At 37.6% G+C, this 25,214-nt stretch overlaps 1 protein-coding gene across 7 annotated transcripts in view; it reads right to left on the bottom strand.

Moving 5' to 3' along the window:
* rgs19 (regulator of G protein signaling 19) overlaps positions 1-25,214 on the bottom strand; it is a 57,930-nt gene that overhangs the window by 1,350 nt on the left and 31,366 nt on the right. For 6 of the 7 annotated variants that reach the window (XM_056249999.1, XM_056250000.1, XM_056250002.1 and 3 more), the window contains 3 exons: positions 6,998-7,137; positions 3,463-3,546; positions 3,078-3,312 (listed from right to left, as the gene is read on the bottom strand). In XM_056249999.1, coding sequence (XP_056105974.1) covers positions 3,078-3,312; positions 3,463-3,546; positions 6,998-7,137 — 459 coding nt within the window. The remainder of the gene's footprint in view (positions 1-3,077; positions 3,313-3,462; positions 3,547-6,997; positions 7,138-25,214) is intronic. The other variant, XM_056250001.1, reaches the window with a different exon arrangement.

Below are 25,214 nucleotides of genomic sequence, written 5' to 3'. Positions count from 1 at the left end.
ATAAAAGTAGTATAATGGTTTCTCGCTGAAATAATAACACATCAGTCAAAATGTCACAAAAACAAACAATAAACAAACAAACAACGCATTCAAAAGTTTGGGGTCAAAAAGATTTATTTTCTTAAATTAATGCTTATTAAATTGAACAAAGGTGACAGTAACGACACTTATAATTTTACAAACGATTTCTTTTGTTCTTTTGAAATTTCTATTAATCAAAGAATCCTGAAACAAACGTATCACTGTTTCCACAAAAATATGAAGCAGCACAACTGTTTTCAACATCAATAATAAGAAATGTTTCTTGAGCATCAAATCATATTAAAATGATGCTGAAAATTCAGCTTTGCCATTAGAGATAAATTACATTTTAAAATGTATTCAAATAGAAAACAGTTCTTTTAAATTGTACTACTAATATTTCACATCAAATGAATGAAATCAGCCTTGGCGATCATAAGAGACTTCTTTAAAATACATTAAAAAGTCTTACCGAACCTAAACTTTTGAACAGTAGTGTACCTCAAAATGTCTTGAATATCTTAAAAAAGTAAAACTCCATTAGTCCAACAATCGTAAATCTATTCCTACACCGACCGCTCTAGTTTACTTTCTTCCACGACTCTATTTAATGATTTCTTTCATCCTCATACTAGACACTCAAGAGCTCGTACACTCTACTGGAACTAGGAGTTCAGGGCAAAACAAAGCTCATCCATCCGAACTCACTCTTGCACTCAACGGCCTATTTATATAACCGCTTTACAGTAGAGCGTCCAGCAGGGATCAATTTATAGCTTCCTTTGCTCAACCTTTGCTCCTTCATTTACTTACTCAGCTGCCTCTAGAAAGTGGCGTAGTTTGAAGGTGTGAGTTCTGACTCCGATGATGAAAAAGGCAAAAAGTCACATCTAACATGTTAACAAAGTTAATTATAACGCAAACCAGCAGCACACGTGCGCACCGAGAACTCAACAAGTGTGTACAATTCATGCACACCCCGCCGTTTCACACCGACAGGAGGCAAAACATGAACAGCTCATAATAGAAAGCAGGATCGACCGCCACTATGGTGCTAGAGGCCTGTATCTCAGGAAATGAGCCTTATACAACATTGGCTTCAATCATACATCTGGCAGAATTGTCACACATGATCTCTTAAACGTTTACTTTTTCAACATTTAGTGGTGTAAAGTTCAAGTCAAGCTTCCAAATAAGTTTCATTTAAGATAAGTCCCTAGTTGCTTCTCATTGGTCAGAACGCAGCCAATCACAGACCTGCGCAGAGGCTGAAATCTGCATTCCACAAAGAAGAGACAAAACAGAGGTGATGAAGAACAGCCACCAATCTTTCCATTGCAGTTACTGCAAACTGGACTTTTTATGGACATCGTCTTTGGTGGCTGATTAGAAAGGATGTACATACATACAGTATATATATATATATATATATATATATATACAGTATTTATGTTTTATTTTATTTAAAGGTGCAGTATGTAATATTGACAGCTAGTTGTTGAAATGGTACTTCAGTCCAAATTCAAAATATTGGAGAGAGTTGTTTCCCCCGCCCCCTCCTGCTCAGACGCGACGCTCATGTTGGTTTCCAGATTGAGGAAACACAACAGGAAAAAGCTCAGTTTTACAATGATGAGTTGAGTTTATGAGTTGATTTATCCGCGTTTTAATATGCCTCTGGTCATACAGCTTTTTAGATGGATGCTAAGGCTTTGGTAGAATCTGCGATCTCTGACCCAGTTAATTTGCTGGCTTCCGTGTCTACAATACGCTGTGTTTTCCGCCAACTGGCAACCAGGGGTGTCGAAATACTTCTGGGTAAATTGGAAGTGGGCGGGATCACACAGATAAAAAAACAACAACAAACAGACATTCCGACACGGAACATTTCAAAGTGGAATAACTGGCTGTAGCGTTGTTTTTCGGAGAAACAAGTATGTGAACTTGACATGTTTTCTAAATCTCTGCAAACCTATTATGGTATTTTTGTGCTTTAGGACAGTCAAAAAAAATTACAAACAGCACCTTTAAATGAGTTCATCCTGCGGCCTCCTTTGAAATGTACGGAAGCGTATTGCATTCACTTGAGGAAAAAAAATCTACTCTGTTTTTCTGAATTAACGAGTTAATTATCTCAGAATTACGAGATAATTTTTCATGGAAAAAAGGTTTTGCTCTGTTTTTCTGAATTAATGACTTAATTATCTCAAAATTATGAGTAACTCATTAATTCATAAAAACAGAGTGAAAAAAATGTTTTTCAAGAAAAATGTATCTCATAATTCTGAGATAATTAACTCGTTATTTCAGAAAAACAGAGCAAAAACTTTTTTTTCATGAAAAAATATCTTGTAATTCTGAGATAATTAACTCACCTCACCAAAGACAACAGCATTTAAGTCCTCTGTTGTCAATTCTGATATAAACATATTTTAATTAGAATTACTTTAGACAAACCCTAAACCAAACCAACAGAAAACTTAAAATAATTTTTTAATTATTTAATTTAATTTTAATTAAAAAAAAAAACTTAAATTGAAACTTGCTTTATTTATGATTTTCTCTAAATAAGTACATTGGATTTCCTTAAAGGATTTTGTCAGATTAATAGAACTTCAAATATTTTTTTTATTTTAGAAAGATTAACATTTTTCCACAAACTCCAGTCCACACACATTTACTTTTCACATTTAGGTTTTACCTTAACAACCTGGCCTGACAACACATGTACTGTACATCGACAGCATATCTAATGGATGTGAGAGTTTTGTCCTTTTCATTGTCATGTGTGATGAGCAGACTTCGCTCATCTGCAAAACGGCGTTAAACACCCCGTTGTGTGTTTCAGGGGCTGTTTTTTGCAACAATTTTGATTGTATGTGGATCTTTTTTTTTTTAAGTACACAAATAAGAGGCTTAAAAGAACACAATGATTTCAGATTATGCACCCTCTCACAGATGAGCTTACAGGATCAAATTTCTGCTATAAAGACAGCAGAGTTTACTCTGAACCATTGAGCTAGAGTGTGTTTGTACGTGTGTGTGTGTGTGTGTACCTCTTTGGGCGAGAGGATCGAGATGTAGTCTTCGTAGATCAAACGCGTCTTCTCCTCGATGGCACTCTTGTTGATCTCATTCTTCAGGTCTTCGCAGGCCAGCCAGAAGAGCATGTTCTCCTCGCTGTACTCCGTCCGCAGGAACTCACGGAACTTGTTCCGCCCCGCTGGGTTCTTCATCAGCTTATCGAAAGACTGTGCCCACAGTTTAATCTCCTCCATCGTCGGTTTGGGGCTGAGAGACAGAGAGAGACATTGGGTACATTCACATCCCTAATAAACATAATAATTGGTTAAGAGAAAGAGCTCAACCCTCATGATAAAACAAAGTATATGGGATTGTATGTGTATGGCAATGTATAACTGTGTGAGTATGTGTTCTCACCAAGTTTCACATGGAAAGGGCTCCAGCTTTGTCTCCTGGGCTTTCCTCCGCCCGCGCTTGTCATCTTCACTCCTAACAGTGAGACTAGAAGGTGGTAAAACGGCATTGAGAAATAACAGCAGTGCCTAAACAAAACAATACTACGTACACGCAATCACGCATACAACACACTCACATTCAACATGCAAAGCCCTTTAACTTCATGTTCAGGTAAATTCATGTAAGCCTTGAGGATTTTTTATTTTCAGATATAATTATGAACTTTGTCTCATGTTTCTCTAGTCACACCATATGGCTTTGAATCACTAAAAATAACCAGTTCCTAAGAGTTATTTGTTTGGGGAATCGTTCGGATTACACTAATTACATTGTCTGATATAAATGACTAAAAAGAACTGGTTCATAAGAGTAAATTCTTCAGGAACAAGTAAGACTACACCGGTCAAACCCGATTGTTTTGAATTACTAAATATAACCGCTTAATACGAGTCATTTCAGAAATGAGTTGGAGTACAAATCACTAAAAAGAACCTGTTCATGAGAGTCATTTGTTTGGGACAACACTGGTCATGGTTTATGGTTTTGAATTGCTAATAATAACTGGTTAATAAGAGTCATTGCACTGTACAGATTTGAAACACTGAAAAAAACAACAGGTTAATTAATGTCATTAGTTGGGGAATCAGTTTGACTACACTGGACTCACTGTATGGTTTTGGATCACTAATAAAAAAAGGTTCATTCATTTGGTAATAGGTTGGACTACACTGGTTGTATGGCTTTAAATCACTGAAAAGAACCAGTTCATAAGAGTCATTCATTTTGTAATTGTTTGGACTTCACCGGTTATGCTGTATTTTGAGTCACTAAAAATCACCAGTTCATTTGAGTAATTCAGATTCGAGAATCAGTTGGACTACACTAGGCACACTCTGTTCTTTTGAATCTCTAAAAAGAACTGGTTCATTAGAGTCATTTGTTAATGAATCGATTGGACCACACTGGTTGCACTATGGTTTTGAATCACTGAATCAACTAGAACTGGACTGGAACACAAAAGTAATTTGTTCGGAAATCGTCGGACTACACTGGCCGCACTGTAACGCTAAAAAGAACCAGTTCATAAAAGTCATTCATTTGGCAATCGGTTAGACCACTCTAATTGTGCTGCAAGGCTTTTTGAATCACTAAAAAGAATCGGTTTCTGAAGTATCTACAGAAGCAGCTCTAATGAAGCTCTGTCATTAAGAGGACACCAGATTTTGGACCTCAAGTGAAGCTGGTGTGCTTGAAGAATGAGTGCGAGTGAATAAGTGTGTGAGAGATGTGTGGGAGTGAATGTGGCTTCCATTTCCGCCAGGGCTTCTGGTGTAACGAGAGTGTTCTTAACCACATTTATTCTCCTGACTGACATAACACTTGAATTTCACTCATCCAGAGGTGCACACACACACACACAATGTGTATATGATCAGCATGTATTCACCTGCACTCACAAACATGCTGAAATACATATCACATCTCATTCACACACATAAAAATAACTGAATGTGGTGATGAGGGATCTTCTTGATATGACAGTAGGAGGGAGAGCTTCATAACAAATTCAATTTAATGTGGCATTATTTCCAAGTGTAACTGAATATTTGACTGGAAATAACACAGGATTGATTTTGCACAGGGATTTGATTGTATTGTAAAAAGTAGACTATGATATTATTATACAATTAAGCTTAATGGTGGTAACACCGAAGTAATGTGGTTAAGGTGTAGTTTGTTTATTGCCTATGTTTAGCTTTTTTTTCTTTCTGGTGATTCAAAAATTCATAGAAGTTGTGTTCATTTATGAAGACGCCGGTTAACAAAATGTGTAAAAATTCAAAACTTTTGTTGGTCACAGAGCTTGTTTTCTGCAATAATCCAAAAGCCATTGAAAAAATCCTATTGGGATTTTGTTGAGGGAAGCAGGATGATGCTAAATTCCAGTTGGCCTACAAAATTGCGTCCTGACTGCAGCACTCCATATTAGGGCTGGGCGGTATGACGGTATATATCGTTACCGCGGTAGAAAATGTCAACCGTAACAGAATTTTTTATTCCGTGTATACCGCGAAATGCAAATAAGCGGGCGTGGTTAACTCGCGTGCAACGTGCGTAAGACTGAAACACTGAGAATTGTAAAAAGAAACACGGAGAAAGCAGATCAAGAGGATCCACAAAGGAATTACATTTTCTAAAGGGTTGTTGTTGTTGTTAACGTGATATTTTCGGGGGGAAAGGCGCAGCAGTTAACTAGAGCAGTGCAGCACCCAGGCTACAGATTAGTGCACGCTCGCAACGGGGAAAGCTGGACAACAACAGTTATCAATATCGTAACGAATAGAAATAACCTTAAATAATGTATAGTTATCTGCATCTTTCCTTCTCTTATGTAGGCTATAGTTTTTAAACACGCAAACAGCTTGCCGCGTGGTAATGAACAACCTGCTTGTTAAAGTGAATGTATAATCCTGTAGCCTATCTGAGGCAAAATTACTAAATATGAATCGCGAGTTATATTTCTAACTCCAAACAATTGGCCACCGAACCAGCTGATAAAATCTTCCTTTGATTCGATCCGTGATTACAACTTGACACTCAAATTAACCGATCGCATTTTACTGATGCAGAAGACGCGCGCGTGCACACGCACTGAGGGAGCGCGGTGTTCACCGGTCTATCAATGGTCAAATAATGACGCAGTTACAAGGTGTGTATAATTTAAACTAGGCTACTTAGTCAACACTAACCGTAGCTGCTGTTCGGTTTTCAAACTGCTGCTCTCCTGCTAGTCACTTCTGAACTTCTATTGATTAAAGCGCAGGGTGACGGGTTGCCAGATATCACAAAAAGAGCAAAACAAGCCCCTTAAAAACGCAGTGTAGCCTAAGCAGACATGGCAAAAATGTACCGGGGAACACATTTAAACAACTAGTATTACTATCCTACAAAATTAAAAGGAAGTAACTAATTTATCATGAATAGAATAGTTCAATATAAAATATTCAGATATTATAAACTGATTGATGAAGTAAAGCATAACATGAGATTGAAAAATAATTCAGAAACACTTTATTTAAAGTTTAATTGCACCTATGAGTTGTATTTAATATCAATCAGTTGGGGGCAGTTTATCTAAAAGTTGATGAGTGTGTTTTGTTTATATTTAGCTATCTAAATAGTTTACCAAATAAATAATTTACCAAATAAGAGAAAAAGAAAACAATGTGAAGTACTTTTCATTTCTAAAGTATTTGGGTTTATTTATTATACAAAGCCCTTTTTGTCGATTTTTCGAGAATAACTACATATATAAATATCTATATCGTGAAATATATCGTTACCGTGAAATAAAATGAGTCATATCGTGAAATAGAATTTTGGTCATACCGCCCACCCCTACTCCATATGAAGGTGAATATAATCCCCATGGGCGTGGAATGTAAGACTAGCAGAGCTGATGAGTGGAATGTACCATGTGGAGAGTGGGTCGTACCATGAGCAGCTACAGCAGCAGCACCAGCAGAAGCAGCAGGTGTTGGGTTTCTGTGTGGGGGAAGGATGCTGGGCACGGCTGGGGGACGTCTCGCTCCGCGTCATCGGAGACTCGCGGTCTGCCGGGACAGGGCCTGTGTACTGAGACATATTAGAGTAATTACCAAACCCTGTGCAGAAACACACACACACACACAGGAAACCCACTACATTGGATGACTTGAGTTTGGAAATTATCATGCACGTGGTCATGAGGTCATCACCGGTCCATCTAAACAACCCCACATAATCATAATCCTCTAACAAACGGAGTTGAGTAGTAAAGCACTACATTTACTTTGTTACATTTATTTGAGAAACTTTTTTTTTGATGTACTTGTAAGAGTAGGTTTTACTGGCCATACTTATATTCAGTTAATTTTTAATTACAGAAATGTACTTTTACTTTGCTACATTCAGTGATTTTCCTCCCATTAATGTTAAATAATAATGAATGTATAGTTTTAATAGTTTATATTATGTACAGTACAGGCTGCGCTGCATGTTCTGAATGCGTAAGAAGCAACGGTTCACTTTTGAGCGGGCTCAATTCTGGAGGATATGGCCAAGGAGGGGAAAGAAGAGTTTGTATCGATGGAGGCAAGGCACCCATGGCCTCACATTTAATCAATTGATCTTTTCAAGCCAAGCAACTAGCCTATATAATGCAACGTCTGCTATGTGCACCAAAACAAGTTATCTCTGCGTACAAGAATTACAGCTCCAACTTAAGAAACCCATGGCGGTAAGAGTCACGACGATGCCTATTATAGTAGGGGTGTGAATCGTCACTTGTCTCATGACTCAATACGATTACGATTATCATGTATGATTATCATGCAAAAATAAATGTACTGCATAAGTACAAATGTTCGTTTTCGTTTTGTGTACTACAGTATTAGCTTTTAATTTACTGTCTTAATCTGTATTTAAAATGCTCAGTGCGATTCACAGACAAAACTGACCTTCTTGTATAGTATAGAAAGGGAAAAAAACATGAAATTTGTAACAAATATTTCCATGGTGAAAACATCTACACATTTTGTTCCTTTTTGACAAACACCTTTTATTTTAGTGCCAATTTACTGACACTATAACTTGGTTTTGAAGCATGAATTAAATGTTTTGGGTGAGTTACAACATTTTGCAGACATGCTATAGAGTTCTGATGTTCCAGTATACAGTTGTGACAATCAATTGCACTTACAGTTTAGAGAATGTTAAGACTTTCGACTTATTATTTCATCAGAGAATTCACTCAAACAAGTTAAAGGTGTATACAGATCTTATAGAGTCCAGAAAGCGAGGATCAGCTGCGTTTGATGAACCGTTTGATGAATCTTCCAAAGAAAAATCCAACCATAATGAGTGCCTTTTCCGCCCCTGTCACAAGGGTAACGCAGGCAGAAGTTGGCAAACTGTTGGTCAATTTTGTTTGCGAATGCAACCAGCCATTTTATGTCATGGAATTATCTTTATTTAAAAACAGTTATAGAAACCTTGCAACCTCAGTGCACAGTCATGACAAGGAAAACATTACGTCACAAAATACAGTAGGCATTCGAAAATATGAAAAGTGCACTCGTCAAGAAATTAAATGATGTTGATTATGTCTTTACTTCAGCAGAATGCTGGTCAGACAGGCAGTGCAGTTACTTAGAGGTCACCTGCCATTGGATTGGCAAAACATCTTAAGAGAGATCGTGTGGAGGAAGACTCCATCCTTGAAGATAAAGATGAAAGTGAATTGGAGGTGGAGAACCAAGATGTGTTCACTATTTAGAATGAGGACTTAGGCCTGCCCTGGACTACCAACTTCCCAGACATAAGAAGTGTGCATGCCATTTTCTCAATCTTATTAGTACTGTTGATGCCACAGCAGCAGAGGCTGGAAACGATACTGTCACGGTCAGCATTTGCAAAATGCAGTGCACTGTGTAGTAAAAACAAGCAGGTCAGTGTAACGGTCTGGTCTGCAGCACGCACAACGAGATGGAATAGGAACTCCGAATATTCTTTATTTAAACTTTATAACACTCAGGAACACACAGGGAAACGTAGGAGAAATCGCAAACCAATAAACACATACGAGAACTGACAAGGGACTGAACATAACAGGAGGTTTAAATACAAGACGAGCATAATGACTACCAGGCGATAATTATTCATAACCATAGAAACAAACGAGGAGATAATCAGTAACCAAGGAAACCGGGAACTAAACAGAGCAGGACAACAGGAACCAAGGAAGCAGAACAGAATATCAAAATAGAAGACCACAATCGGTCAGTCAGCATTGGCATTTGAACCCTGAGTGTAAATTTCAGTTCCTGCATCCCAATCAGACCCGCTGGAACTCACAAAGGAGAACAAGCAATTTGAAGTGTATGCACAACATTAAAGATAAAAAATGTAAGTTGCAAGACATGTTAGCATTCTAAAGATATTCTAACGTGTATAGTGTCTGTCTGTGTGTACTCTATTATTACACAGCTAAACTACAATATTATTATTATTATTATTAGCTATTTGTGGATTTTTGTGCAGGCTGAATCCAGCTGAAATGGGATTTTTGGCTGAGTGCACTCACTGCTGTAATGAAGCCTGTTGCAATGGCCCTCAAATACGCCAAGGGGAATCATCTGTCCTGCTGCCAACTCTTTACTAACTGCTGGACAAGCTGAAGAGGCTGGAGTCAACCTGTAAAGTCAGTCAACCCCTCCTTAAGGCCCTAAAAGAAGGAATCCTGAAACGTTTTTGAAAGGTCATGGAGGAACCAGAGCTGATTGCTGCAGATATACTGCTTCCAAAAATGCAGAACCTCCTGGATAACAAGAGCATCTTGAGAGCTGGTAAAACTTCTATGTGTGTCAATTCAAAAGTATTTTTTTTTTCCTTCAGAACATGTTGGAAAATGTTGGCTGAAGTGGGCAAACTCAGTAAATTGTCAGTGCTGGTATTGTGGTTCAGCTCCCTGCACACTGTGTGTTTCATTGAATTGACAGTACCCTGGGAGGATGCTACTGAGGAAGTAAATGAGAGGATGAGGTTTCACTACGCGGAGATGGCAGCGGATACTCAGCAAAAAGGATGGAAAGCATTGGTCCGTCCGGTAGAGATTGGCTGCAGGGGCTTTGTGGCAACACCGACCATCAGGCTGCGGAAAGAGCTGGGAAATCCACAGCCAAGCCCTGCACCAGACCATCAAAGAAACGGCAGCTACTGCAGAACGCTGCAGTCAGTGGCTTTTGGATCAGGCGTAAAGACCCCAGTTGGGCCCCAAGATGATGGGGACACACACCCAGGCCTGATCTTTTTAGTCATGCAGGACTCCTGCTCACAGCTAAAAGATCAAGACTGAAGTGTATACCTTGCGAGCCAATTATGGTTGAAATTCAACGGTAAAATTCAGTAAGACAAGCAAATACAACACACACACACACACACACACACACACACACACACACACACACACACACACACACACACACACACACACACATACTAACAAACATGCTACTCTCTCTCTCTCTCTCTCTCTCTCTCTCTCTCTCTCTACACATACTTTCTCTTCTGTTCTGTTCCATGGTCTGTTCTTTTGTTGCCCTGTTTAATTGCAGATGCTGACAAGTTTGTACTGAGAACATTTTGTAAGAATAAAGACAGTTAACTGTTGGGACAATTTTTTATGAGGTTTGTGATTTTGGATGGAAAATGACAGCTTCTGCGTTATTGTACCCATCAGTCATGAGAGGACTCTTTCACTGAGACAGCATTTTTATTAACGAAAACAAAGCTTTTTGAAAAAACTCTCCAAAGTGGAGAAAAGTAAAAGTAGTGTGGACTTTGAAATCGGAGGTATTTGAAAATGATGACACGTGACGCATATTGTACCGATATGTTTATACCGGTATTGTGCCTGTTATAGCCTAAGGTGCTTCTTCCATTACTGCATAACTATGAACTATGAACTGTGACTATGAACTGTGTATACTGTAAACTTATAAACTCATAAAAATACACTTTTTACACTCATTAGTTTAATCTGTCGACTAACAAGGTGGATATTATACTGCACATCAGAGAACTTTTTTTTTTTTAAAGTCATAAAAAATGACCACCATATCTCAACTGATGTATTGAGTTTACCAGCAGTCTGCGGCACAAATGATATTGTATGGTTTGATGGTTTGAAAAGAAAAAAGTGGCAGTCGTGGCCACGGTTTGCAATGTGTGTGTTCATTACTCACTAGTCCTAATGTGTGTGCACTAACTTGGATGGGTTATATGCAGAGGACAAATTCTGAGTATGGGTTACCATACTTGGCCTTCACATTTAAAGCAAGCAAGCAAGATTTGTTTAGTAAAAATGCCCGAGAGACCATTAGTCCTTTATTTTGGAAATTTCCTAAGGTACATTTGTTTTGAAAGAAAACAGAATTGTATTTACATAGAAGCTAGGATTGCTGTAAATCTTGTAGAAGTTGATGTGATTTTTAGATGTTTCTTGATGAATCCAGTCTTTATATTGGATTTGATTGTTAATTATATGAATTATTGGATTTCATTATTTTATTATATTCATTAAGTCAATTGGAATGAAAAAAAAAACAATTTTATATTTGAACAATTTAAACAATATTAAAACATATTTGGAAATCTAAAATTAAAATCTTGAAAGCAATACAAACCATGGAACTGTTGAACATGTACACAGTTTTAATGTGATTATTTTTGTTGTTTTCTAATATTTCTATATATCCCTGACATGTTAGGTTATATGCACACTTCTGTGTACAATACACGTGGTTCTAAAAAATTGACATTTGAAATACTTTGGATTAAAACGGATGACTTCTCTGTCAGACTAATTTCACAGCTAACCGTTTATGCATCCTAAATATATGAAATTTAAAAATATGTATATTCTCACACTTGTCACTTTTTTGACTGGAAATGGCACAAGAGTGCATTACAATAAATGTGATTTCTCTGTTTTTACAAACTGAGAGACAAGTCAATGATTTTCTGTGGTAATCGACAGCATGAACCAGTATTGAACCCGGAACATTCCTTTAAAGTGGAACAGAGAGTGGGGTGGTGTGTTTAAACTCTCCTCTCCTCCCCCATATGACCTTCTCAATTCAGAGGTTATTTTTAATTCACTAAAAGGCCTAAGCCATAATTCTTTTCCAATTACATTTGGGCCAGCTGTCCTAAATAGAGAGGCCCTATCCCACTGCATACAGAACATCTCTAATGCCATCACAATAGACTATTCGACACACAAACTTACTTTACATGTGTGTATGTGTGTGTTGAGAAAGAGAACCACACACACAGCATTAAAACAAAAGGCTTTTGTGTTGTTTGACAACTTCAGAGAGCACGGTCATATTCACATGCATGGAGAGAGTTTTAAAATCAAAACTTCCATACACACAGACACACAACCGCTCCACAGTTTCAGAAACTTCCACAGCCTCTGGCAAAACCAACAACAAACCCCTGAGTGTCTCTGCAAGATTGAGTGCCAGCCTGGGAGTGAGGAAAAACTGTTCACTGTAATGAGGAAACCCAAGTTAAAACAGCAAGAGGAAGTGTGCATGAGGGTGACAGCAAAGTAGAACTTCATACCAATGGCGCCACTAGGGGGTGGCCAGGGTTGGCCGACTCCTGGCCACCCCACTGGCCACCCCAATGGCCAGAATAAAATTTAGTAGCATCAGTTATGCTTTTCATAAATAAGTCAAAAATATTCTTTAGTAAAAGAAGACGGGGCATTATGTGTCGTGACGTGCTTTTTAAGTGCCAAATGGTTACATTTGGTTAGCTGTGTTAGCAGCTTTTTGATGTGTCTTTGCCACGTTTTGACAAGCAGGGATACAAACAGCGCGCCTCCCGCTTTTTTTTACGTCAGTTTGGGTGACAAAGTCATCTGAAGTCATTCCATAGCTTAATGTGAGGGACAGACGTCTATTTACATCATTAAAGTATATGGAAACTCCTTTTCCCTTCTCTGCGGCTGTCAATCACTTTTCCATTCATACTCAAACAGCGCGCGCGCCTCTTGGATGCACGGTAAAACTCTCTCCAATATGATATATTCACATTATAATGCATGATCTGTAGATAAAAGGCTGTAGATTTGCATAAAATTACTTTATTTTGTTGGAGTTTGTTGTTGTTTTTAAACGCCTCACTACCGTGTGCTTGCTAGATCATCACACACACATCACAGGGACTATGAATCGACATCAAACGCACAATAACTGGAATATAAAACTGAAACAAAGGAACAAATCGCACTAGGATTTGTGCGCTCGACATTTCTTCGCTTTGTGACGTGAACTTATAAATGCGCACTTATGCAGCGCAGCGCTGCACACACAGAGTCACCATGTTGCTTTGAGCACATCATTCTGCACCCGAGATGCGCATACACGCTGTGTGCGCTCTGTTTTTCATGTTATCATGGGTTTGAGCACTGAAATATTATTAAAAGCCAATATATTTTGTTATACCTAGCCTGCTCAATACATTTAAAATAAGCATAATTTAATTGTATATTATTTCTTTGTAGTGTAGGTTATATATGCACTTCTGAATTCTTGACATTAATATATAATTATAAAATTGTGAAATGTATGATTGCCTGATTGAATTTTATAAGAGAACTAATAGTAATTTGTTTTTATTAACATATTTAGATTTTATAAAATTACTGTGCAGATTTTTTCAAGAATTACTTTTTGCTGCTGATTTATACACTCATTAAGTTTATTAAAAATTCATAGTACAGTTATGTAATATTTAAAGGTGTTAACTGTAATCTTACACTGCAAAATAATAACTTAAAAAGGATTAAATTCATCACAATTATGTAAGTATCTGGAAATTTGCCGTGGGGCGAGGGCCCTTATATATATATATATATATATATATATATATATATATATATATATATATATATATATATATATATATATATATCATTAGGACCTATATATAATATTAGTAAGGGCCCTACTAATATCATTAGTAAGCTAACATTAAATATAACACAATAAACCAAAGTATATCAGTAGGAGTTTCCTTAAGTCTTTCTGATAGTTTTCTACAGGTCGGTTTACTACAACAGTAGAATAAAATTCTGAAATTATGGTTTATAGTTTTGGTGTGCCACCCCAAAATTTTAAGTGGCCCCATCTGGCCACCCCTATGAAAAATTTCTGGAGGCGCCACTGCTTCATACCCACAATGGCAGCAAATGTCTACCTTGATGGAAGAAACCAGGAGTATATAGCCTTTTGAGGCAGGTTGTCCCCTCATGAGATCCACCATGTTGAGATGCAACTGTCCCATATGAGAGACTTTCATTTAATAAATCAATCACAAATGCACCTGCGAATATAAATTTGGTACCAATATTCCATGTATTCTCAAGAGAAACATAAAAAAAAAAAAAAAAAATGATGTAATGCACATTTAAGATATTAGTTAAAGTGTTATCTTTATTAGTCCACCAAGCAAAACAAGTTACCAGGCAGCTACAATGAACTATGTATTGTGTTTTCTGTTCCCTCAGCCTTTGACAGGCTGTAAAAGAGGCAGGAGGAGACGTCCCCTCAACACCTACACCCTCGCCGTTTAACTTTCCTGACTTTCATTTTATTTTCCACAAAGTTTTCACAACTTCTCTCCTCATTCCCCCTCGTGCGTGAAATTCTCTCCACTGTAAAGATGGTTGCAGCCGCTTGAAGTATTTTTAGCTATTGGCAGAGCCCCATTCACCCTCCTCTCTCAAGCTTTGTTTTTCTTTTCTGGCGAGCTATTTTCTGCACTGGGGTCAATGGTGGCCAGAAATTTTGACAACACACTCCACACTTCACAAATACTGTCGAAAGCAAACAAGGTATAAATCCTCCCCCGTCCCTACATTCTCACAGCGTGTGGTGTTGTACTTCCCTCCGGAGATTCTGTCTGTATTAAACGCCTCTCCTGTTTGCTTTTTTTTAGCATTGCACAATGACAGTCTCAAATGAGGTCCTGTGAACATTTGTGTTTTTGTTTAGTCTGCGTCTTTTTTCTTTTCTTCTTCTTTTTTTTTAAAGGCTTGAAAGATTACACAGAGATATAACACATATGTGTTAGGCACCACAGAATGAACGGCATGTTAACCATAACATGCTTTAAAGGGGTAGTATTTATGGGTCTACTATATGATTCTGCAAAATGTGAAGAGGCAAATGTGTGTGTGGGTCCAGAGCTGAGACAAAGTGGAAGCTCAGTCCTTTCTAATCTTGTTAACCCTCCCTCCAATCATGTTAGGAGGGATTTGGTCAAGTTTTGGCAACCCCAAATACCGTCCCATTTGACCCACAGTGAGAGGGAGCAATACACAACGCAAGAAAGGCAGTGAGTAGATGTGAGAGAAGAACATAAGCCACGTTCTTCTGGGTGTCTCTTGAGATACAAATCCCAATGCAGACATCACAAAACATGTCGGTGGCTGTGCTAAAGCATTTTAATAAATGAAAAAGCACATGGGGGCAAATGTGTTCAGTCATGTGATCCAACCAAAATTCAGTAAAACATGTATAAAAAAATCATAAAACATACCATCGAGAGGACCCCTGCAGAGCCTTATGGCTGTGTGTCTCTTAACGTGTTATATGTATAAGTATTAGTTTGAACAATAGAAAATCAAAGACAACATAAGTTTGTTATAAAATGTGGTGCAACTGGCCAAAAACCTAATTATATTTTTGAAAAAAAAAAAAATCATGATATTCATTAAAAAAAATGTAGCTTGAAAAATATTATACATTTTTGGAAATAATGATCAACATGTGTGCACTCACATGTATTCAAGGTGTAAGATACCACTTTTTACTTGATGGTTACACCACATTACATTTCTAGAGTCATAAGATAATGTAAAAGTTTTTCAAAACCTTATAAAACCATTCAATTTTAAAGATTTCAGCTTGTTTCTTTTTTCTTTATCATGGACACTCGTTCTAGGGCTACACGATATTTGAAAAAGCTGACATTGCGATATTTTGTTTTTCTGTGATCTATTAAAAAAAATTCACCAGATGAATTGAACAGCTCTATTTGTAAAGAATGAATAATTCTAGGATGATTGGGGTAATTTTGTAGGGGAGTGAATCTACATAGAAAATAATAAACAAATTACAAGCATAGATAAATACAATAGAACAAACATACAAATTAAATAAATAGTGCTTTATCAGTTAAGTCTAACAGTATTCAGGTACAGAAATTGAATAATCAAATGTAAAATAACACTGGATTGTCTTCACTGTATAAATAAAATATAATGAATCTTTCTTACAGCTACAAAAGTGATTTTCTCTTTGTATTTTGTTGTTTGATTAACATTAATGACACAGACGGCAGCAGGTGTATTAGGCTACTGTCACTTTAAGACCGAATGCACGGATCCAATATAATGATTCACATCCTTTTCTTTCTCAATTGTTTACGTTCACATAAGCCATAAGTGACTGTGTTTAAAAGCATTCTCGCCGAGATGAGTGTTTTTGACTTAATTATGTGTGTATGTGTCCATTCAAACACAAACAGACGCGGAAGAGAGTAGAATCAGTGTTTGCGTGCTGCTCAGTGTGCGTGCAAGTTACGAATTGAGTTCTCTTTCGCCTCTTCTTAAACTCATATGGTTTAAAATCACTTAAATGTTTAAACTGACAGCACTTTAAAACACGTGTAAATAAAAAAACTTTCGCTCTATGATAAAACTGTTTAATTAATTGGCGAATCACTTGCGTTCCGGACCGTGGTGCCTGGTCCATACGGATCAACTACGATCCCAATACTTGACATTGCAACCCAGTGAAAATGTATTTCTGCAGTTGAGAACTAGAAAAGAGGCTAAATGTGTGAGCGAGAGACAGGATATGGTGTAAAAGTGAGAGAGGCCCCCGAAAGCTCCAGTGTCACCAGGGCCCTTGTGAAGCACATGGCAGAGGGTGAAACTCTGAGAGTGAGAACCGAAATGGAGGCATGCTGGGACGTGTCTCTCTGGGTGGTGTTGCTCTGGTGCTGAAGGGCTGAATAAAGCTCTGCTGTTCATGCCCGGGGGCTTAAAGCAATTAAGAGTTCATTTGAGAATTAATCTGTGTGATTATTCCCTCATAATATCAAACACAGATCAGCGCTAGAGGACCGAGTCAGAGAGAGAGAGCCTTGTTCAAATAATGCCAGGCACTGCAGGAAATTCAAGCCTAATGCAGACAAATAAAAACAGGCTCTAAAACACATACAGTAAGTGCACATTTGTGATCGCACTCCCATAACTGGGTGGAAAGTTTATTTTGCCATTTTTTTATACAGTCGATTCAATGTTACAACTGGATCTCATGTTAAACAATGACAACACATTTTGAACTTTAAAAAAAAATTACATTCTGTCATATATACAACCAGACAGGAGCCATAATTAAGAATGTCTGTAATGGCTTTGAACGAACCGTTGGCGTTGAGTCTGATTTAATGATGTTGAGGCTCTTTTTAGTCTTTTGGACAGATTCATTAAGAGGAACCAGTTCATAAAACTATTTTTTTTGCATTGTGTCTCGTTGTAAGTGGTAGGGGGAAGTGTGTTGATTAAAGGTAATGAGGACAAATGAATAAAATAAATAAATAATGATAAATCATTTACAATAAACACTGCAATATATATATATTTTTTTTAAATAAGAATTGTCTTTTTTTATTTCATAATGACTTAAGTTATTGTTGCACGTATTTATATTTAGTCACATTTTCAACATTTTAAAGCCCTGCCTAAAACCTTAGGATTGCAAATTAAGCAATAGAGTCACAAGGAGTTCTAATACATTCTGAGAGAATATTCTGTTAGAATTCCAGTTCATCTCAATTGGTACTGCTGTGATTCATCTATGGTTTAAGGCTTACAACTTTTTTATATGCATATGGAGAAAATGAATGGGAAATATACAGGACGTCCTGGATCAAGGCTGCTTAAAAAGTGTGCACTGTATTGCTTGATGAGTTTTTGAATAAATGATGCTCAGCAGTTTGCACTAAAATGTGCAATGCTGGCACGATTCCACAGACAGGCAGAGACGTGTAGTTGACATAAAAAACAACTGAAAACAAACACTCCGATTTTTGAGACTGGAATTCCACTTTGACATAAAAGCGGTACTCTTAAAAGTGGTGCCTGCCCTTATGGTGTGAGTCACCCCCGCCGCACCTTAGGGGGGAATTTGGTGTCCAGTACAAAGGAGGTCAAAGGTTAAAGGTACGAGGGCAAACGTCGGACAGCTATTTCACTGGTGCAAAATGCTAAGCCCTAACTTCGGAATTAATAGCAATCAATGTGATGAGGAATTTCCTCTAAGTCTATGTTCTTTAAAGCAGCACTAAGTAGGAATTCTGTTTTTGTCAAACAGCGACCCTTAGAGTCGCTAGGGCTGGGTATCGTAACAAAATGTTCGGTACCGATACCGATACCGATACCTTGACTTCGATACCGGTTCCTGAACGATACTTTTTTCGATACCAATTTTATGTAACCAGGTTTAACAATATAACATTACCTAATTTTTTTTTCAGTTTGTTGACTTTTTTACACTCATATTTTGAGTATGTAAAAAAGCACCAATGCTAAAGTTTTCTATGTTTCCTAATCATTTAACAACATGTATTCTTTACTTCAATGAGCTCATTGTTTCTGCTTTAACTTAATGCATTAATTAACGATGAAACTGAATGAAAATTAATTGAAATGCATTACACTGTCACCTCTGATAACAGATCACTCTAAATTGTAATTTAGACATGCATTTTCTGTAAAGCTGCTTTGAAACGATATGTTTTGTGAAAAATGCTATACAAATAAATGTGAATTAAATTAAATATAGGCTGGGGGGCGGGATATATACCTGCACGTGAAGCTTGCAGCAAAGCACTGGCAAAAGTAGCCTAATGATTATGGATGTGGAAACAATAGCAAGGAGATATTTTAATTATTTATTAATGAACAAGTGTTTACTAATGGTGTGTTCACACCGAACGCGAATTTAATTATTTGTGCGAGTAGATTACATACATAGTCAATGCAAAGACGCGAATAGACGCATCATTCGCGCCGGGCGTCGCGAATGACGCGAATTGGGTGACGCGTTTGCCGCGAACGTCTTCTGCGCAAGTTGAAAGATTTGAACTCGAGCTGAAGATTCAAGCGTCGAACTAGACGCGATAGACGCGTATTTGACGCTCTATTCGCGTTCGATGTGAACACCATTACTCTCAAGTGTATTTTGTGCGCTTCAGTGCCTAGATTTACCGTGTTGCCGGTCTTGACAGCAATGATCTTGTCGAAAATATTGCATCGCGTGAATCTGGCATCGAGTCTGGCACATGACATAGGTACACTTTGGATCATTTCCACATATTTTCTATCTATCTGGGTTGGGACGCACGCTTACACACACACACACACACTGCAGCCTCACGTGCGACGAGCCGCGTCTCTGGGCAGCCTCGTAAACTAGTGTTTTTCCGCCACAGCCAATCATGCTGCATGCTTATTGTTTCACTGACATTGACGAGATTAACCACTTAGGTACCGAAATGTGGTACCGAAAAACAAGACATGTTTCGATACTCGGTAGTATCGAGGCAATTCGGTCGGTACCTAAAAAGTACCGAACTCGGTACCCAGCCCTAAGAGTCGCTGTGGAGTACTTGTACTGTCGTGAATAGCACTCACGTCACGCAGAGATGGCTCGCACTCACGGCCCGATCCCCTCCCCCTGTACACCGGTACCTGTTCAGTAGGATGGACGCTGTAACGAGTTGAAATAAGGTATGGCCACTTTAAGAGCTGCGCGCGCCATGTTTAACTGTCGGCAGTCTGTATTGTATGTGCGCCTCGAACACCACATGTATACGGCGCTGGGTTATTTCTGTTTGATGCTCATTTTATCAGAATTTTATCAGATCTGTTTTTTGCCGTAAAGCAATTCGTTACCTCGCGAGACCTGATATCACACAATACTTCCTAACACTGAGGCCGGCGGCCCGCCGGCCCACAGTTGCAAGGGTGGTTTTGCGGCTCACAGGCACCAGGGGGGTGCGAGACGACCACCATTCAACACGAAATCAGTAATATAAACATTACAATGACTCCAAAGCTGTTCGGTTAAGGTAAAAAAGTTACTTAGTTCACCTTTAATGGAAAAAAAATCACCAACAATAAAATAAAATAAAAATTGCCCAGTTAGAACAAACTTATATAAATATATTACTAGTATGAAATATGAATACACGGGTTTCCTGTTTACAAACATTACAGGGTGCGTGCGCATACCAGAGGCAGAAAGCCAGATTGTTGAGCTGGTCCGCTACTGCAACAACCTTAAGTATTGAAGCTTTCCTTATTGTTTGTATTGTTTGTATATAACTGCTGACTCAATAAAACGTGATTTTAGTTGGATCTGTTTGTCTGTCTTTAATTTTGCAGTGTTACTGTGATATATGATGTTTTATTAACAAAGTTCGGGAGGAGCACGTTCAGATAATTAACACGGGTGGAGAGCACTCAGCAATCAACGATAAGAGGTGTATATATATTCAGCAATCTCACCTCAATGCATTGACAGTTTTGCAGCATCCCTCCACCACCCCTTCTCCACTCTTCTAGTCCTAACCATTTACATACGGGGGGAGTATTCTGGGTTCGGGCCGAACTCTGAGCTCGGAGCCCTCCCCCCGACAGCACGCCAAATACGCATTAAACTTTACTCCCTCTAATTGTATGCAAGTATGAACTCGTGAAATGTATGAATTATCATGTTAGGCTAGTAATGCAATAGCCAATGTTAGCAGTGCAGCATCTACTGGACAGCCCGAATTTGCTTTTATATAAGTTACATTACGCTTGTTTACATTACTTTACGACCTGCCACATTTCATGACTGCACACATACACGTCTTTTTTCTGCCTCCCGGTTGCGTGCGCAAGCAATGATGACGTTGCCGAGAAATCCATGTATAAGTCTAAAAAAAGGTTCTGTCCAGCAATGTTCAATGCTCATGAAAGCAATGTCAGGCAGAATGAGTACTCAAAGCTCCAAACAAAACAAGATAAGACGAGACAAAACAAGACAAGAAAAGACAAAAAACACAACAACACAAAACAGAAAACAAAAAAACAACACAAGGCAAGACAAGACAAACCAAAACACAAGACAAGACAAGACAAAACCAAAAAGAAAGACAAGACAAAAACACAACAACACAAGACAAGACAAAACAACAACAACAACAACAACAAGACAAGATAAATTCAAAAAACAACATAACACAAGACAGGACAAAGAAAACAAGACAAAAAAAACACACAACAAAACATAAGACAAAAAAACAAGACAAGACAAAATAAAAACAACACAACACAAGTTAAGACAAAAAACCACACACGACAAGACAAGACAAAAAAACAACACAACATGAGACGGGACAAGACAAAAAACACAAGACAAGAAAAAAAAAAATGAAAAAAAAATCAAGACAAGAAACAAAACACAAGACAAAACAAAAACCACCAGAAGACAAGACAAAATAAAAAACAACACAACACAAGATAATAAATAAAAACACACAAGACAAGACGAAACACAAAACAAGACAGAACAAGACAAAATAAAAATTGTCCAAACAAACTAAATTTAAAAATAAAACAAAATATGTGCCTAGTAATTAATCAAGCCAATATCAATCTATGATTGGTAAGAAAAAGCCTAAAGCCTATAAGTTCTGTCCAGCAGTTGTGCAATGTTTAATGCTCACAAAAGAACGTCAGGCAGAATGAGTACTCAAAGCTCCAGATAAATGGGGCCAAGAGCGAGACAGAGCAGCTCAGTGCCCCGACACCACCCTGTGGAGACCTGGGAGCCAAACTTGGAGCTCTGACGAAGTCAAATTGGTCACAGACTTCTATAAAAAGAGGTCTGAAAATCAGAATGGGTCTTAATGCGGGACAGAGTTACTTGTTACACACAATAATGTTGTTGTGGGGGGGGGGGGGTGTGTTTTCTGTGTGTTTTCTGCACCACAAAACACACAGCAGAAAATTTCACAGAAGAGAAGAGCATTTGCTAACTCTGATCTTGTTCTAACAGGCTCTGAAACTCAAGCTCCCAGTGAAACAAAGAGAACGAGTTTTCAGATCTTCACACACACTAACCTACGCCAGCATAAAGATTTGTGAGCTAAGAGTGCATTAACATTCTCTCTTAAATCATCAACTCACCCTGGAAAAGCCAAAAACCTTGCGTGAAATAACAGCCACATAGTATTATAACACTAATAGTTTATTTGGCCAATAGATATTTTTAATACTGTCAGGAGTTGTAGTTTGATGTCCATGTAAGGAGATCCCACTGTAAATTTCGGCTCATTTCGTGCAGTCACACGGGAAACGAAGACCTCAACTATGAAAACGATCATCATGAGCACCCTAAGGCTTTGTACATTGCACTTGACCATGGATTAAACTATTAAATACTTATTTCAATATTAATACATATTATTATAATAAATATGTTTGGGCACTTTGTACATTTTTTGCTGTCCAGTTGTGCCAGTGTTTACAGTTTACCATGACAACAGTTTCAAGTGTAAAGAGTACAGATAAAGGAACATGAGAGGAAAGGAAGTGTTGTAACTCTTCAGATGTTGTAAGTGGCACACGGCGCTTGAAATCTAATGAGTCAGCCGCAACCTCTTCCTCTTTCTACGCTCACCTCTCACCAGATCAAACCAGATGTCCTGACAAACAATGAGTCCACAGCACCACAACTAAAGCTAACATCCGTGCACAACTCCAAATCTTTATCAAAAAGCACACATCTCAGCACAACACAGCTCAACAAATTCAGTTAGTTAATTCATCTAACACATCCTATTATTACACAGCAGCGTGAAGATGCAGATTTGGTCATTTCAGCAAATACACAGAAACAAAATTGGTGTAGGATTTAGTTTGAAACCACTTTCACTCAGAAATGCTAGTAAATTTCACAAATATAAACACAGAAACGACAAGTAACAATGAATTAAAAGTGAAATTTGTAGTAGAAAGACTGAAATAGCATTTTCTTGTCAAATGCACAATATCTGTAATAATGTAATAATCTGTTATATTTACAACTTCGAAAAATAATTTTTACAGTGTAATTTACTTTATTATATTATATTAGCCTATATTATAGTATATTCAATATATGTTCAAACATTCAGAAATAAATGTTATTGTTTAAAAAAAAAATTCTCTAAGGCTGCATTCATTTGATCAAAAATACAGTAATTTTCTGAAATATTATTACAATTTAAAATAACTGCTTTCTACTTGAATATATTTTAAAAAGTGAATTATTCCTGTGATGGAAAAGCTGAATTTTCAGTCCTCAGTGTCACATGATCCTTCAAAAATCATTCTAATATGCTGATCTGATGCTCAAGAAACATTTATTATTATTATCAATGCTTAATATTTTTGTGGAAACTGTGATACATTTTTTTTCAGGATTCTTCGATAAATAGAAAATTTATAAGAACAACATTTATTTGAAATAGAAATATTTTGTCAAATTATAAGTATGTATATATATATATATATATATATATATATATATATATATATATATTATATAGCCAACTTTTCATAAGCATGTCAGAATAGTTTTATTTGATCTGGAAAAAAAAGTTTGAAAAACTTTCCGCAATTTACATGATGACGAGAAGCTGAGGTTTCTGTCATGCCAGTGTTTGCTAATAACATTGACACATGACACTTGAGTGACTTGCACTTGAGCTGGCATTAAAAAGCAGAAGCATCCCGTGCCCGTGGTCACAGCCAGCCTTACTAAGCAGCTTCCTCTCAGAGTCAATACAACAGCCCCTATCCTGCAGCTCATGGGGGAGCAAAAGGTCACGACCTCTGGAGATAACAGGGGGCAAATGTGAACTGTAACTGTTACAGTCCAAACTAACGATTGAATAAAGAAAATGATTTTATTAGGTTAGGAAGACTAAACGGGCCTTTCCCGGATCCACCAATTTTGAACAAGACTGACAGTGTTTCAACTTCCTGCTGGGAGTTGGGAAACAGTGGCCATGTTGGCCTCTTTTCCCATTAATAGTGCATGAACTCCTCACATGCCATCCCATGATCATCAGTACACTGTACACTGTGTGATTCTAGTCATCATTAACTGTACTAGTCCTGAAGCTTCAGGGTGTCTTATAACGGTGCTTATATATAGGATCAACATGTGAAGAGAATTGAATTCAATTTAGCCAGTGGCAATGTTGTAACCGCTCCGCATTTAACAGGTAAAAACAAAACAAAACAAAACAAAACAAGGACTTAAGATGTACAAAAGAAGCATTAGTGGTCTACGAAAGTAAGAGTTTCAAACAAGAGGGAGCTGCCTCAAAGAACCAATGAGAACAGGAAGTGGTTTTACTGAAGAGCAACCGCAGCAGAGCAGCGGCCCACCAGGAACTGGCTACGCTTTGGTATTAAATCACTGCAAACACACATAACAGCCCTTTAAAGCAACACAGAGCCGCACTTGTAACTTCTCTTCCACTCGGTCACATGACTAAACTATCACGTTTGTTTAGAGGTTACAGCATGAGCCTGAGCAGAAACACTCACACTGCAAACACACCCAACAACCAACTGGGCAAATTGGGTGACATCAATTCACTTCCAACTCAAAATCCAACCAAATTTAAGAAGTTTAACAGTATCTTCAGCGGTTACCCACTAATATGCACATTACTGCTAATATAGATTCCATTTAATTATTTATTTCTTATTTGTTATCTGTTATCATATTATTTTAATTTCTTTATCAGAATTATAAACACATACTGGTTTATAGCACAAATAGTTTGACCATTTATTGCACTTTGATATTCGTCTACTTTTTTACCTATAGCGGCTAATGAATCAGAAAGCTCACACATCACAAGAAAATAGCTAACTTCCTGCATTTTGCAAAATAAGGTGGATACTGTGTATACTGCGCAGTATGCAGTACACTAGCATTCTGCCCATGTTTCTGCAACGTTCATGCATGATCACTACA

Source organism: Rhinichthys klamathensis, unplaced genomic scaffold (assembly GCF_029890125.1).
Source record: "Rhinichthys klamathensis goyatoka isolate OS25496 unplaced genomic scaffold, OSU_Roscu_1.1 h1tg000066l_1, whole genome shotgun sequence".
In the NCBI taxonomy this organism is placed as follows: Eukaryota; Metazoa; Chordata; class Actinopteri; order Cypriniformes; family Leuciscidae; genus Rhinichthys; species Rhinichthys klamathensis.
The sequence above is the reverse complement of the archived record's forward strand: the minus strand, read 5'-3'. Positions and strand labels throughout refer to the sequence as shown.